Here is a 17,826-nt window from a genome sequence, read left to right as displayed (position 1 = left end):
CCCTACTTAAAAGAAATAAAAGTTTAGAAAGAAAGCAAGGTCTTCACACAGCTCTGATAGAAGCTGATATAAGCTAAAGAATAAGGCCACTTAAACTTGGTCCTTTTTTCCCATTAAAAAAAGGATGAAGGAAACATTGTCAGTTAAGTTTACAAGTCACACACTGCATAACCCAAGACATGCTGCTCTCTGACATTGCACTGAAGAAGAGATTGCCTCAGCTCATGAGAAGTACTGTAGGTAGTGAGGTGCACAGCTGTGTACCCTGAAACAACTCTCATTAGAAGGCAGACTGCTTTCTAACAGGCTCTTTGTGATGGGAAATTTATTCCTGATGTTAGAACCCAAAGAGGAAGCTCTTCCATTACACACATGCACTGCATGACCAGGCACTGCAGCTGAACAGCCATAGGGAGAATCAATGGTTAAGCAGCAGTACAAAAGCTGCCATAAAAAATGAAAAATTCGGCCACAATACTGCTGCTTAATGTGCCAGTCCCTTCTATAAAGCAAACACTTTCAAGTACAAATTCTTCCAAGCTGCTTTTAAATATCTCACATACTATTTACACATTTACCTTAGTTCATCCCCGAAAGACAGAAAAAAAAATTCTATTGTGCTTTTCACGGCATATCTAGTGTAACCACCATCATGTGGTCTTCCTTTGCTCATTACTCAGTTTTGATAGGGGACTACAAAATAAATTTTTGGAGCACTTGATATTAGAATAACCAAATAGTTTTAATAAAAATTGATGATGCCATTAAAAAGGCAGAGGATAAAAAAAATTAAAGCTCCTTATTAATGTATTACTAAAATCTGCAATATTTCACTGAGTTTACATAGTCACAGCAACATTGCACTGTTTAGAGGACAGTACATTTGTCACAATCTGTTTATTGTCCACATACGTTATTTATTAGCCAGTTATCTACAAGTATTATTTACCACAGGCAAACTAAATACTGTGCTTTTAAGAAACCTGCATAGAAATGATTGGATGTTTCTTTTATTTTGGACATATTTACAAAAGGAATTTCTATGTGTGTCAGCAATAAATAATCCCAATATTCAAAATGTCAGTGCTCATGCACACACTGACAAGATGGCTGCATGCTTTAAAAATAATTTTTACAGTACAGTCTCCTTCATAGCCCTCTCTCTAATAATAGCAGAAAGTGCATTTTCTTCCATAGTCTTTTTCCTTTTCTTCCATTTTCATTTAGTCTTGCTTCTGAGGGATACAGCCTTCCATCTCAACAACTTCTGGCCAGCCTTCATACTTGTTTGTGTCCTTGTTATTCTTTATATGCTATAAATGGAAAATATCAATCTGCTGTTAACAAAGTCATTTATCCTTTTGTTTTAACTCATAGTTTTAAGATATGTACTTATTTTCAGGCCATGGACAAAGAAAAAACATTATTAACTTTTGTGCTTTGAATCATACATAACAATCTATAAGAATTCACCATATAAAGTCACTTGCTCAGGTAAAAAGTTAAGCCATAGAGGGAAAACATTTTTAAATTTTATTATAGATATTTGCTTAGGATGAGAGAAGCAAGGAAATGACCAACTGCATTAAAGCATGTAGTTTAGCCTTTTCAGCATAAAGGTAAAAATAAATAAGGATGCTAAATTTACAAGGCAATGAAAACAAATAGTGAGATTTGAAAGAAAATTTTATTTGTCCACCAAACAACCATCTACAGTCAGGTAAGACATTATTGCCTCCAAGAGTCTGCTACTGTTTCTGCACTTAGTCTCCCCTCCCTTAGAAAGCTGGCAGAAAAAAAACCACAACCTTACTCTGCTAGTGCAAATTTACTTCTACCAGTAATTAAAGGCAACATTGACACATGCTGAATTGTAACAGCTAAAGTATGGGAATATATTCTATTTCACAAATTTTATGATGGCAGCAATTTGAGAGAAGAGCAAAGCTAACAGCTGGGAACACCAGCACCTTAACTACCCACTTATCTCTTGGAAGTTCACCATTCTTAGTGCATCTAAAACACAACTTGGGCAGAAAGCTTTGAGTTCTTCAGGTTAATTTGATTCACCATAAAGATGAATAATCTAGTTACTGGCATAGTAAGAGCTACACCATATAAGATTTTTTTTTCTTATTTATGAGTCACCAAAGAATCTTATTTCTGTATGGTTAAAAGGAGGAAAAGGAAAAAAAACTGAAAATAAGACTGTGCAATAGATACCCATCTTGAACAAATGCATGGCACTTAGAAAACATGCTATGCCTCTATTAATGCAAGCTGTTAAATGCCAGGAAGTTAAAGAATCACAAACCTGTTCAAATGGACTTTTAGTCTTAATTCCTTTCCCACCGCAGAAGACCCAGTTGTCCCTGAAGCCAAGGTTAGTAATGGATGTGCTTCCTAATTCAGCAATCAGTCTCCGAGCTTCCTCATTTAGCCTTGAACAAACCAGAGTTCATATGTGAATAAAATACATACCCTCAGAGCTTTCATTGCTCAGTGCACCAGTCTGCTTTCATCCAATTTAATATACTTTAAGTCAGTCAATATTGGGCAAGATCTATCTCTCAGAATCAGGTAAGGCAAGTTCTGAAATCACCTGATGCAAGAGCGCTGCTCTTTCATACTATAATCTCAAGGAACCAGGATATAAACCTACCACTACACCAACAAAATCCAAGAACCCTCTCCTGTGAGCATTTATACATCTCAAGTTCTGCTAGCAGTTCTCCAAGCAACTAAAAAAGTCAGCCTTTAAAGTGAACATTGTTTGCAGGTTCAAACTGAAGTGTAGATAAAGCAAAAGCTATTTTAGATTACAAGAATGAAATGAATATCTGAAATAAGTTCTCATCTGCTTGAGGAAGTTAATTCAAAATTCAGAATGCTGCTTCACAGCATGGTTCAGTGCCTGTAAACCCAAGTAGGATAATTTTAGTATCTAAAGGAAAACAGTTCTCTAAGATGATATATCATTCCAACATCTCCAAATAGCAGCTCTTTATTTCTTCCTTTAAGTTACTTAATGTGCCTCATTGCCAAACAAGACACAAAACTTCTGATTACTACTACCTATTGAGATATAGCTGTATGACTCACTTTAGCCAAATTTATGAAATAAATTTGTGCAGGTTATTTGCCCAACCTATACTCCAACTTTCTCAAGCATTAGGGCAGCTTGATTCTTCACAATTTTGTTTCCAAAAACTGGCATTTATATATACTATCAACTACCAGTGGTAGCTGTAGTATAGTCATTAAACAGTAGATCTTTCTGTCAGCAAGACAAGGCCAAACACAAATTCTAGTTTAGCTGTATTCTATCTGCAAACAAACTTTCAAAATCATCAGCTATAACATGTTTACTGAAGTAAAACTAACCCTAGTTATTATCTAAAATATCAAAGAAGAAAGGGAGGAATGTAAAATGTAAAGAAACAAAACAACTGAACAGAACAACAGAGTGAAGATCCACCCTTGGCTAATACCCCAAGTAAAAATTACTTTCTTTTTTTCCCAAAAGCAGTGAAGGTAAGCACACTGGACTATTTACTATTTGCTATTACATGCTGCAAAGTCAGGACTTAGTCATAGGGAAGCTGCTTCTATATCAAAAATACAGAGAAGTTGTAGACAACAAATTGAACCAAAAGAGGAAAAAAATCATACAGACCACATTGACAAAAAAGTTAATTATTAGTAAAACAACAGAGGAAAAGGAAAGAAGTTTCAATTTTCACTGTGAAAAGCAATCCTTTGGATAGGTTGACTTAAGTGAGGAGTGGATTATAACACATATTCTACAGCAATTTTTAGTATCTATTGAAACTGACCCAAGTTGTGAAAATTGGAAGACAATGTTTCAGGAGACCTAAACCCTCTTAGGCTACACCTAGATTAATAAATTGAATAGCTTTGGGATAAAACAGTAAAACACTCAGGGCAAAAAATACAATGCTCACATTAGTAACTTCTGTGACTTTAAATGTATGGCTACAGGCAAGGCATGTTAGGAAATATGTCTGCCATCCTGTAACCACCAAACTCTCTTGGAGATGATCTGAAGAAAGTGCTGGATAGAACAGACACTTCCTACCAGAGTATGTGCTCATAATCATGTTCCTTTATCTGTACCTATCTGAATTTACTAGCTTAAGACAGAATGAGCTACCAGCAAGAAAAAATCAGCACACCTATATCTGCTTAGTTTTAGTTTGATTTCTGTTATGCCCAAATCACATCCGCATTATAAAACTAAAAAAACTGGAAGTATAGTTTCAAATCTGTCATTTTGGAAGGACAAAATCCTATTAGGAGTAGTTGTGTGATAATGTATTTTTTCAATATAGAACAGCATGCAAAAATGTTAGCAATATTTGCTATTTAAAATCAATTACATACTTGGTTGCACCATCATCATATGTTGCCATTAACACAATTGTTCCATCCTGGATGGTCTTCAGAAATTCAATAAGTGGCGCCACATCTGAAAAGAAAGAGAACATAAAACAGTTTAATAATAAGCAAAAATTATGTATTTCAACATCTGCAATGTCTTTCTGCAAAGACATTACTTTTAAGAATATTTGTAGAAATAATATATAACATTTATATATAGAATATATATAAAATTTGTAAATATACCTTTATAAAAAGATGCAGAGTGAGAGAAAGCTAAAATGCATCAGAGAACTCTTTATTTTATAGAAAGAGTTTATTCCTTACTGTGTAAAGACAGAACCACTAATGAGAACTACTCTGGAGAACAAGTCTGTCTGATTAACCACACCATTCCCTCCCACCTCAACTACTTATGTTTATTCAAAGTTGCACTCTCTCATGATTACAAAGCTAGAGGTGAAGCACTCCCTTAACTATCACCTTAAATCACACAGCAAAAGGAGTCTGGATAAGAAGGAAGAAAAAAAGCACATTTGTCGTTTCTCTCTGACCAGCGTAATTGCACCTACCTCCTCCCCACATGTCAAAGAACTTGGTATCTAATAATTCACCTGTTTTACCTGAAGGAAAAAAGAAAGAAACATTTGGTGCCATCAAATATAGCCAAAATTGTTTTACAGATAACATGCCCAACTCTTCTTACACTCTTTCAGACAAAGTGCTGCAGAAGACACTAGATAAATGAGTTATGGTAACATCTCTTTTATGGAAACAGTGTAGAGGTTTGTGAAAAAGTGCACGGAAAAGTAAGAGGAAAAAAGTGAGAAGATCCATGGAAGTGTTGGAGGCCAGGCTGGTTACAGCTTTAAGCAACCTGGTCCAGTGAAAGGTGTCCCTGCCCATGGCAGGGGGGGTGGGACTGGGTGATCTTAAAGGTCCCTTTAAGCACAGACCATTCTATGATTGTAGACAAAATTCTGATTTTGCTTCAAGTGGAATCTGAAATAAATGAAAACACCCACAGGCTCTAAAATCAACACAGACTATTCAGTTCATATATCTGCCTTTTTTTGAAGTTAGTTGTGCAAAAATTGTATAGCTATAGACTGCCTTTTGTGCCATATGGAAAGTCACAAAGATTAAAATTAGACTGCATGTTTTGCTATAAACTTATTACTGTAAGTAGATTTAAACATCCAGAATAAATAGAAACAAGTGGACAATATAGTATATCTCATTACCTTTTCTTATTATGCTGTCTACAAAGGAGTATTTGATGGAAGGTGGAGGGGTTTTTTTAATATATGCATTCACTTAAAGTTTGGAAGACAGAAAGACTGGAGCTATAAAATACAAACATAGGTATTTTGCTTTTGAACAGATTGAGACAATTTAGGAAAGCAATAGAGGATTAGGAAGATTGTTCAAGTTATGCTTTAGATGGTGTAAATCTGAGTACAATCTTCAAATAACAATAATTTATATTGCAGTGAAATGACAAAGTGCTATCTCAGTGCTACAAGGAATCATTTCCTATACATTAAAGACAAATGTGCCAGTGCTGACATTCAGTTCAGCTTTCAAGGTAACACACAGCTAAACTTCTTTGGTTTTAATGAAAATTACAAACTCAGAACACAATTACTTAACAAGATGCATTTATGGACAAGGTCTATAAACCAAATATACTGATTCAAGTGAGGAAATAATGAACTGGTCTTTGTGTGTAGTAACAAAACTGCTAAAGATGCTAAAGAAGTTTCACTGAAAACAGAACAGAAGAATGCAGTCTACAGTTTAATTAGTGGTGGCAACACACAAGGTCAAAACAAGCAGCATGCATCTCACATCTTTTTCTGGTTTTGCATTAGGAATTTACATGATGTATCAAAAAGACAATCACCACCACACTCCACATTACTATTTTTACAACCCATTTTTAGAAACAAAAATGCACTGAGTTTTTTCTGGTTTGTAACAACAAGGTGTCAGTGCCAACATCTGCAATTATCTCAGTATAAATAAGCTGAGTACTTCCTTTTCGCTTTGGTGCTTGCCTTTCACCATCCCATAGTATTTCACCTTAAATTTCAGAAACAATTTGAAAACGAAGACAATCTGCCCACTGAAAATGTCACTTACCATTGACCAAGGCCATATTTATTCCTCTGCCAACATTATTTTTTACTCCACTCATTAAACTGCAAGAAAATAAATATTTTTAATCAGGCAATCTTCTGATGTGAAATATTTCTGGTTTTTAAATAGTATCAAGTTCTAAGAGAGACATAGTTAAAAGACCACATGTTCATGAGTACTTAAATGAAGCAAAATCTCCTTGAACTAATCTGTGCTCTTAAGGCATCACTGAATTAAGAATAATATATCAAGTATCCCCAGCAGTATTGATTTAATTTCATTGCTTTATCATGGTTTCAAAGTACATCTGTATATTAAAAGTGCCACAAAAATAGTGCTGTTTATATAGCTATATTATTCATGTTTAAAAAAATAACCAAATATTTATTTGTGAAGCTCAGCACAGTTACATAACCAATATTTTAAGCTTTTTTTTGCAAGCACACAATGAACAAAAATGAGTTAATGAGTTTCAAAGCCAACTGAACAGAAGCATTTAAAATTCACATGAAGAAATAAGAAAGGCAAAGCACTTAGCCACTCATACATGTAACAGGAAACCTAAATGCAAGAAAAATAGTTACCACACTGACAGGACTTCAAGCAAAAGCTGCATACAATCTTGGACTACAATCACACATCCCAAAACCATGTCAGGATCTATGACAGTAATTTATTGACCAAACTGAAGAGAGGCAAAGGGGCGGAAGTGTCCCATTGTGAAATGGAAGCCCTTCAGAGTAGTAAAGAAGAGGTAACAGGAATGTTAAGATTTAGGTAGGATGCTGTGCCACCTTAGACCTTGGTGGCTGTACCACTCCAGTGGGAGAAAGCTTCCAGACCTCCTCATCCCTGTTCACTGGCAATTCACACAGTGTGAACAACTCTGTTCTGCCTTCAGGCCCCAAATATCCCAACATCAACATTTTTAAGCTAGGATTAAAGGAGGTAACATAAACAGGACAAATAGAAGTTTGGAACAATTACAAAATTTAAGATAATGAAGAAGCCTTCAGCTGAGAACAAAGAAAACATCTCAGCAAAAGCTTATAGGTGCACACATGTCGTTAGTTACAAACAGACTCTAGAAGATGCTTTAATTCCATCCTGATCAGGATTTCTTTAACCTCCCTGGCTGGCTTTAGGAAGGGGCTGCACATGTGTACAATCCTGCTATGTTCAAAATTGTTTCACATTTCTTCCTCGGCAATATGATTTTCTGGTCATGTCTGAACACCAAGCAATGCATCCTTACACACACAGCTTCCATGTCAGCTTTCTCCTGCCAACTTCTTAGTGATAGGCTAGGAACAAGAAATGGTCTATCACAGAAGAATGTCAAAAATCTTCCTCTCTGGTCCTATCTTTTGCACCCAGGATGAAGAAAGAAGCCAAAATTTAAAGGAATGACAAACTGAATAGACAAGTATCAGAAACAGACTCAGTATTCAGAGAGGCTGTGAAAGACTACCAGATGAGGGCAACTCTTGGAAGAGAGAATTTAAAAGGTTTTAAAGAACTAGTAATCAGAGATGATAGAGTTCATATTCTTTTGGTAGTCCCTTAAGTTATACTATCTGTCAAAAACTTAATTGAAATTAAAACTATAATTCAGTAATTTCTGAAAGAAAATACTTGAAATTTCCTGCTGAAATTCAGAATTCAATTCTGGTTAGTAGGGAACTCCAGAAGTATTTTAGCCACTGCAGGATAATTTCTGCTCTGATCATGTGATTTTCATGTCACATCTGAGCAAGAAAACATACTAAACAAAAAAAAATATATGGTAAATAAAGACTGGAACTTAAATGAATAAAGGCAATGAAATTCTGAACCCATTCTTTTCCTCCTGCAAAAATTTACAGGCACATAATTTACAAAAAAAAAACAAACACCAAAACAAATAAAAAAGAAAGATATTATTTTCATTTTAACAAAATTCTTTGTAAATAAGTAGCAGTAGAAAAATATCTAATACTGAGGCTACTAGACTCTGAAACTCCACACATGCATAAAGGTATAAGGGATTCAGATAAAACCTACAATGATCAATACAGGAATTACTAGTTACTAAAGGAATGTAGTACAACATTCTGTTATCGGGTAACTGTGGCACAATCATGCAACTGGCTTCATACTAAAGTAAAACTGCATGGAGGAGTTGCTGGTATAGAAGTAAATATAGCCCGTTCTAAAAAGCCCATGAAGTAGCAACTACAATATTTAAGATTTGATGATGAGTCCAGCATGATTTTTTTCTAATTTGGATTATGGCCTCCCAATATAGAACAAGGCTATAACTGAACTTGTCAGAAATCAGAACTGAACTGGACAGAAATCCTGTCTCACATTAAAATATCTATATAATAAAAAAGAGAAGGTGAGAGATTATTTGCATTCTGAATTGTATCAGCAACTTCAGTGCTTTCATAATCCAAGTGACATCTTTACATTTAATACATAGGAAAAATATTCTATTCTGTAAATATCATTCACAAATTATGAAAACTCATTCCTGCTGTTCTGTCTTGGAAGTATGAAGAACACAAGGTAATCAGAAAAAGAAAAGCCTTTTTGCAAGTGTGAGTTCACAGAGTATCTCTAAAAAAGGAGCTACCCAAGAGGAAATTACTTTTTTTCAGACCCCTGATACATCACTTGAGACAGCTTGTGCATCATCACTAACACAATAGGCTGCAATGCAACAGCTTCTCACAGGAGGGCAGCCCTTCATCAGGTTTAGAGTTCTTACAGAAATTTACAGTCTACATGTTGAGAGCTTTTCAGAGAAATAAAACCTCTTATAAGCAATATAAGAGATCATATAAAATCAATCAAATTTCCTGGTGGACACTTAGACAGACATGACCAGTTCCCCTCTGATGGAATTCAGAAAGATGTTTGCCAAGGAAAGGTGGACTTTAGAATCCAAAAGCTGGGCACTGAAGTATCCTCTTAGAGGACTTTTTCCATCAACTACTTTTTTTTTTTCATCACTTTCTGCAGCAAAATATTTAGTAGGCGATTTTTCTCTTTTTTTGGACAGAAATTAAAAAAAAAAACCAAAACAACTCTTCTTATTTAATCAGTCAGCAAGACATTTAAAAAAAAGTCAAAAATCCCAAACAATCAACCCTACAATCCTGAAATTAAAACATTACTTGCATTCCCACAACTTGTAATCATTACATCAGCTTAAGTCTTCACAGATATTAAGCTTCCTATATTAAGCAACCAGAATGAGACAGTAGCACGTTTTGTAACACCAGCAGAAATACCAGGCTGAGATTAGATCAGCCTGCCCAAGGTCACCCAGGCAGTCAGCAGCAAGAATGGAAAGTGAAGGAGCAGCCCGTGGGTGCCCAGGTGAGCTCCTGCTGAGCTCCCACGCCGACGCTCTGCTGCAAACTGACCCCCACACAAGCCAGCAAGCCTGAGCTCAGCCAGCCCTACAGGAATGATACTTAGTGCTAAAAACAGCCTTACTTTAAGATCACTTGAGACTAGCCTTACAGTTACTTTAGAGAGTAAAGTGATTTTTTTTTAATACATGGATTATTCTATTTAATTATTATGTGGGGCTCTGCTGTCCACAGAGAAGCTGCCATTGGCTCTAGAATTCATTAGCACCAGCTGCTGTATGCTACCTGTACTAATATAGTGTGAGCTGAGAAACAGCTGAACTGGAGTAGCTTAAATGCAAGTGGAAGGCAAAAGCATTAAGTGTGACTGATATTTTTAAAAAATCCCCTTCCAACGACACTGACATTATGTCTTTTCTGACATGTCACCTGCAAAATCAAGTGGATTGGATTATGTTATAGGAAGCTGCACATTCAGGTAGTTCCTGCTCATTATCACTCAGAGGAAAAACACAGTCTAAAAATAAATATTAATATTCCCATTATGGGGGTTTACTGAAAAGTACTCAGCTAAATGCTTTATGCACAGTATTATTGATAATACTGTGTCAAAAACATTATTAAAAAGAAGAGTTAAATCCAAACTGTGTCTCAAGCAGTTGTTTTCTTCCTTTCACTTATATAAACTTATATAAAGTTTATTAACCTTAGCTACCATCAGCACAGTTAAATAACTATCGATCATTAAAATATTATTTTTCCCTTTTGAAGGCAACCTTGGAAGAAATGTAGAAAATACATTCTGACATTGGTACTGAGGAAATATAGTTTAAAAATTACTCACAGAAAACAATACAATTATTCACTGAATTACTATTAGAGGCACCAGGACAAGTTACTTAGAGACAGGTGTGCATCTGACTTGACAAAGCCCAACTTCTAAGTCTGTAAACCTGAAACAAAGTGCAAGCTATCTTGCATGTATTAAAACAACATACATTTCTGCATTTACTGCAGAGCATTAAGTGTGCTTTGTCAGAGATAAGGTTATAATGCAACGAGACCTTTTCATGGAGTTCATTGCAAAAATACCCTAATTTACACTGCTGATTTTGTGTACAAAGTGATCTAAGTTTTTGAAAGAGACACTTAGAAACAACAGGTAAAAATACTTACACATTATCCTCTACACAAATTTTAGGTCCAACTACATTTGCTGCTCCACTTGACATTTTGAATGCAAAATGCTTTTCAGGACAAGCTTTAGAGATCCCACACTTGTATCTTGGAGGTTTTGTAGCTTTCAAAAGGAAATAAATCAGGATTTTAGAGAACACCAAAGGTAGGCCAACAGACAAATATATTCTGAAGGAATTCAAGGAAGAGAGCAAACACTATCTCATCCGTAGTTACATAGCATTTTAAAATAATCTAAGCTCCTGAAGCACCTCATTATTACAACTTCTTGTTCTCACCCTGCTGCTTGCTCTGCCACCGTCATCAAAAGCCACAAGCCAAAACTACAAAACAGACTTTACTAGAAATTTAGGAAAATCAGGAGAAGAGGAAAATTAGTTTCTGATTGCATTTGAAGTGTAATTAAGACTTTCTTAACTATGAAAATTCATCAGTCTTTCTGTTATTAGTAAAAGCAAGGCACAGCAGTAATACATGCCTATGAATACTCACAGCGTGCAGCTGCATCCAATGCTGATCTAGCTAAAATGAAAAAAGAAAGTTTTACAAGATGTTACTATTAAAGTGTCATCTGCTATATCATATCCTATAAATGTAAAATCTTTCTGTACCCCTATAAAAACAGGCTGGTTGAAATGAAGTATCAAATCCACCTGAAAATTATGCTGCAAGAAAAAACAACTTTTATGCGTTAGCAGAATTAAAGTGATTAGGAATCCCATTCAGAAGCACTGCTTTCATTTATGGCTCTCAGAGTCATGGAGAGTCGTGGAGCCAAAAACCCACAGAAATCCAAAACCTCTAAGAATTTATGGAATTCAGGGGATTGAAGTAAAATCAATTCTCCCCTTACAGCTTCACTGGGATTGGGTTCATTTCATCTACACTAGAAGCCTGCAGTTCAGGTGTATTTCAACCCAACCATTCATGACTCCCTTTCCTGAGATATGGAGACACAAGTGCCCCCACCATGCACACGAGTGAATGACACCTGAATGACACCACTGTCTCAACAATTACTAGAGATGTCTCTGCTGACTGTTTCAGATGGCAGCTCACTCTGCAGTAATCCAGAATTAAAGAACACAAACTCCACCCATGTACCAAACATTGTTTCAGGCTTTTTTTTTGGTAATAAAAAGCACCTTGAAAGAAAACTCTGGTTCAAAATAGACTCTGAAATTTGAGATACCTCAACTGCTAATCTTTATCTACGTAGAACACCTGGGCACATCTGAAATGTTTTGATTACTGCACATTCAACTTAACATGGTAGCATACCTGCACAAGAGAAAACCCCCACCCAAAACAAATTCTAAATCTCTTTAGCAGTAGTAAGGCAGAGCACAGATTTCCAGAAACATGATTCAAGTAGTCTAATTTATTACTCTACACTAAGACTTCATTTCCAGAAGATAAAAAAAAAAGGAGGTAAAATGATGTATCTTTTGCAGACAAAAGAATCAAAATTATTAAGAGAGTAGGCTAAATATTTCATACAGGAAATAATTTAATACACATATTACATGTAAAAAAATAAGCACATATACTAAAGATAAACACAATTCTTAACTTGAAGAGCTCAGGAAAAACTAATATGATATTCTTGATAAAGCCTCAAGTAAACATTAATAGATGTCCAGAGAAAACAAAGTCATCACTTACCAAATATGTGTCCTAAGTTTGCATCCATTTTTATTTCAAACACTTGAGATATGACATAAAACGTCAATAAAAATATTGCTATGACTACTACCAACTTTGCAGCACCTGTTAAGAAACAAAATGTTTCAAAAAATTACCTGCAAATGGTAACATTAGTTTACCGAAATTAGCAACATGAGAAATGTGAATCAGATTACACTCCGGGGAACTCAGAAACAAGATGATCATTTGTGGACCTACTAAACAGAGTAAATCTGAAAAAAGGGTGGATATTATAATGTAGGATGGAACTGCACCAATCCATCAGGTTATGCAATGCACTCTGGTCTTACCTTTCTCTAAATTCACGCTTGTCTGACACTTTAGTACCCCAACTCAGCTCAGCAGCCAGGAGAAACCAGACTTCCATGAAAATCCAGCTTAACCAAAGGAACTAAGATGATCTACCTGGCTGTTATCCAAAACCAAAATTCCCACTTTCCTCATTCCACTTGCATGCTCTTAGCCATGAGTACCTTGTTCCTCACTGTTCACCAATACTGTGTTTCCCCTGCCCTCAGCTGGAGCTACCTCTGTTTTAATATATGACTGAGTGATTAGGGATTTGTTTATATACTGCAGCTTGGCTACTATGGTCAGTCAGCTCTGAGTATGACATTCAAAAAAACCAACCAACAACAACAAAAAGCACCAGCCCGAACCACCAGCCAACCAGAACCAAGCATTCTCACTTTTCAGAAATGTATATTAATGACCTTCAGAAAGCAAGTTTGATGACTCAGAGCCTATTTTAAAACAAGTAAGAAAAAGCAGTACCCCTCCTTTCTCCCTTTTAATATACTGAAGTAGGCAGTTCTAAGCTTTACAAGGCTAAGTTCCTGCAGTGCTGAGTGGCCAATCTACTTCCTGGGAGAAGAGCTGTAAGCACACAGCCACAGCAGCTTATATCTGAAATGGAAATGTATGTGATACAGCCACAAACCTCACCCTTTTTTTAGTATAATTTGCAATACATTTTCACAGAATACTCCACTCTTAACTGACTGTAAAATACTGACTAAAAACTACTGACTGAGAGTACAAGGCAGGTGAGGAGGCATCTGATCAACATCCTGCCTTCCTATCTCACCACAGTATATCAAACTGGTTGGAAGAATCAACCTTAAAGCATGCTTCTTTTTCTCAGATTGCCAGCCAAATCCTCTAGAAAAAAAACCAAACTTATATACTCCTGCAGATCTCAGACTGCTGCTGTGATGGGCTGCTCAGAAAATCTTAAAATAGACAGATTACTCAGCCTTCAGAAGGATGAGAGATGCTAATCAGTCCTCCCAGAAGGCTGAAAAAAGATAAGAGCATAGAAAAAAAAAAAAGAAAGATGAAGAAAGATACAAGGGTTTTTCGCTTGTAGTTTGGTCTTTTTCTTGTGTGAGCATACACACATTATGATGCAAGAAAACACAGGTGCAAACCTAGCTTAAAAATATTATGCTGGAACTCCAAAGATCACTGCACTTGAAAGGAAGAGAACCATGTGCAAGCACTGGAGAAACAGATGATCTGAACATATGTTAAGAAATGGGGTAAAGGTTTTCCAAGTAACACTGCTTAAAACCACAAGACGGTACCAGATTTTGGAATGTGTCATGTAGCAAGTGGCATTTGGAGAGCATGTTTTAAGTATGTGAGATGAACAAGAACTCAGTCTGAGGACCAACCATCCCCTCTACCCTATATTCTCAGCTTTTCAACTGAACTGCAAGTGCTCCCTCAAAGGAACAGCAAGAAATCTCCTAGAAGGTTCCTTAAGCATTTGAACAGCAAACTGGCATGTTTGCTACAGACGAAACATCCTGTAGGAATTGCCATATCTACTTTGTGGATTTTAGCTAAAAAAAAATAAAATAGTTGGACGGAAGGGAAAAAAAAACCTAAACCCATTTGGAAAGTAATTTTCCAGGTGAATCAGGCCCCCCAAAATTGGAACATTTTCCAGTTCTTTATCAGATTCACTTTAGCAGATTGGTTCCAGTTATACATGTTGTGGTTAATAAAGCAAAATTAGGAGTAGTGACAAAAATTGTATGCATTAACAAGCTCTTGGAAAAGGTGTAATTTTTTTCTAGAAGAGGCAACAGTTTCTCCTTCTGAAAAATAACACTGTAACTATTGAAAAAAGTGCAACGCACCAGAAACTCAGATTTATTCCATTACTACAAAGGCTATTCTACTGTGACAAAATGTCAAAAATAATGTTTTCTTTTAACATTATATTAGCAAAGATCTTATTTTACAACGACTATCCCTTCTGTCAAGATGATTTAGTTTCTTAAAGCGGTACTACAGTAACTTAGCTCTATGAAAAGGCTCTTACAGTTTTCAAATTCCCAGAGACCATTCAGAAAGTTTCAGGCACTTAAAATAGCACATAGCAATTTTAGTGAGGCAGGGAAGAAATGGCTGAAACCAACCATTTGCCATTTCTTTATTCCTTCATCATCTTACAGAAACAGCAGCCAAAATATGTCAAGTCATGGCAGCTTAAGCAGTCACTGCAGATCAGCTACAGCATTTTAACAAGGTGATTGCTCTTCCACCATCCCAATTCCAAAATGAGTTTCATTAAACACCAATAAAGTAGAACAGCAATGCCTGTTATGCCAGTTAAGTGAAGTGTCCCCTGACAAAGTGTGACGAGGATACCAAACTGAGTGGAAGAAGGCATGTCTGAAGGCAGAGCCACCTGCAGGAACACCTGGATAGGCTGGAAGAATGGGCTGACGCTACCAGTTCAGCAAGTTCAGCAAGGACAAGTGTAAAATCTTCCACCACAGAAACCATAACCCAGGAGTAAAGAACAGACTGGAATCTACCCAGCTGGGGAGCAGATCTGTGGAAAAGGACTAGGGGATTCTGGTGAACAACCAACTCAATACAAATGGAAGGTGCAGGCAAAGAAGCCAACAGGATGCTGGACTGCATCAGAAGGGCATCACCAGCAGACAGAAATAAAGTCATTATTCCTCTCTGCACAGCACTTGTCAGGCCACACTTGTTATACTCCCTGCAGTGTTGGACCCTGCTATTAAAAGAAAAAAAGAAAAAAGACAGACATGGACAATCTAGAGACAGTCCAACACAAATATAATCAAAGGACTGGGAAGACTGCTAGATGAGAGGCTGAGCCTGCTGGGTTTGTTCACCATTGAGAAGACTTACAGGAGATCTTAGTACCACATTCCAGTATTTCAAGGGTGGCTACAGAGAAGTTGGAGACTCCCTTTTAGCAAGGAAGACAAGAGGGCTAGTGGGTACAAGTTATTGTGGGGAAGATTCCAGCTAGACTCAGAAAATTCATCACAATGTGAACAACTGGCCATTGGAATAATCTCAAAAGGAAGTGGTGGATTCCCCAACACTGGCCATTTTAAAATCTGGCTGGACAGTGCTGGGCTAGGGCTCAAATTAGAGAAAGCTATAGCAGTATGAAAATTATAGGGTGAAACACAGCTGCTATTTCCTGGATGGAATGCTGTGAGTATGCTCAAAACCTATCCCATGGCAATTCCATACATACACCATCTGCAACCTCAAGCACGTGCTAACAGGTAACAGAGGGTGAAGAAGAGCGGAAACACCTTGGTCAGCCTCTGTTAAAATCAGATGGTACTTTGCAGCTGATAAACCTGCACAGCACCTGTCAACCAAGGGAGACAGGAGCAGGTATCTTTCTGCTGAACCAGAAATGGTGGTAAAATCACTCTCCTTAGGTGACTTTGGTTCTTTGTAACTTAATTGTAACATTAACTCACAACATCATCCCAAACTTACCTGCCTCCAATGTATGACCACCCCTTACTGAGCATGCTCTATATTTTATTGACTATATCTCTAACAGCAAAGCAAAAGAATTTTACACCAATGAGTAACAAAAATATGCACTACCAGTCACTCAAGATCCACCCAAATGAAAAGGAAGTTCATTGAAAGGTCCCCATAACAGGACACAGATTAGTCAGGCACAAGAGTCTCAGCTTTCCTGGTATGCTCACAGACTAATCAAACACTAAAGGTTTGAGGAAATGGCCACTTTTCATATGACAGCTATCTTGTCTAACCATGCTTCTGACAAGAAATGTCAGACCAGATGATACTTGAGATCCCTTTTAACCTGGTATTCTATGATTCTATGACTTTAAAACCTTATTGTCACAACTTGTTAATGTTGTCCATAGCAGATGTTTCATAAATTACCACAGTCTGATTTTACTGAGCATACTTACCTGCTATTCTCATGTTTAGTCTTCAGCAAGCTAATGACACTATTGCATTAAAGCAGCCACCTATGGGAAACAAACAAACAAAAAAAAATAAAACAAACTAAAAAACACTTCACCATAATTACAGTCAAAAAAGCACTTTTGTGATGAGCAAAAGACCCCATAGACTTTCTAGTCAATAAAATTAATGATGATTGTTCTGAATACCTATTTCTTAACCCTCATGGTTAAGGGAAGATTTAAGATGGGTTTCTGATGCCTTGCTTTCATTTATTTCCCCACAAAACAAGTATTCTGAAAAAATTTCTAATTTCATCTAATCCCCGATAAATTCATTTAACTCTCAGTCCTTCAATTTGTGACCTAAGTACTTATCAGTGCTGTATCTAAACAGTATTTAGTTTCCTAAAGTTATGTGGTAAAAGTCAACAACTCCACCTGCACTCCTTCAAAACCATACCTGCTTCTGGGTGCAAGTTGCTATTTGGCAACACAGCATAGCAAACTGTGCTTTGGAGAAAAAAGATTTAAACATTTTGGTCTCTAGGATACTACAAAAACTACATTCAATGGAGTTGAAAGAAGGTCAACACTTTAATCTCTACGTTACAAAAACGTCACTCATAGGTACAGCCAGAGGAATAACATGATGGTCAACAACAACAGAAGCACCAACCCTAGCACTCAAATTATTTCAGAATAAACTGAAAACCACTCTAAGCAAACAGAGCCTAAGCATCCACAAGCTTCTTGAGAAGACCATGTCACCACACAAAGTG

The 17,826-nt window shown here is 36.5% G+C and overlaps 1 protein-coding gene across 1 annotated transcript; it reads right to left on the bottom strand.

The window, feature by feature from the left end:
- Positions 1-723: 723 nt before the first annotated feature.
- On the bottom strand, positions 724-17,133 carry FAM3C (FAM3 metabolism regulating signaling molecule C). Its single transcript, XM_039726764.1, has 9 exons — positions 17,051-17,133; positions 12,768-12,872; positions 11,595-11,624; positions 11,082-11,205; positions 6,547-6,605; positions 4,974-5,024; positions 4,405-4,489; positions 2,315-2,441; positions 724-1,313 (listed from the first exon to the last, which is right to left on the bottom strand). Exons 1-9 carry the CDS (start codon positions 17,061-17,063, stop codon positions 1,224-1,226), a joined length of 684 nt encoding a protein of 227 aa, XP_039582698.1. The 5' UTR covers positions 17,064-17,133; the 3' UTR covers positions 724-1,223.
- Between the last annotated feature and the right edge of the window lie 693 nt (positions 17,134-17,826).

The sequence above is a fragment of the Passer montanus genome, unplaced genomic scaffold (assembly GCF_014805655.1).
Source record: "Passer montanus isolate IOZ18808 unplaced genomic scaffold, ASM1480565v1 scaffold6, whole genome shotgun sequence".
In the NCBI taxonomy this organism is placed as follows: Eukaryota; Metazoa; Chordata; class Aves; order Passeriformes; family Passeridae; genus Passer; species Passer montanus.
This window is presented reverse-complemented; position numbering and strand designations above follow the sequence as displayed.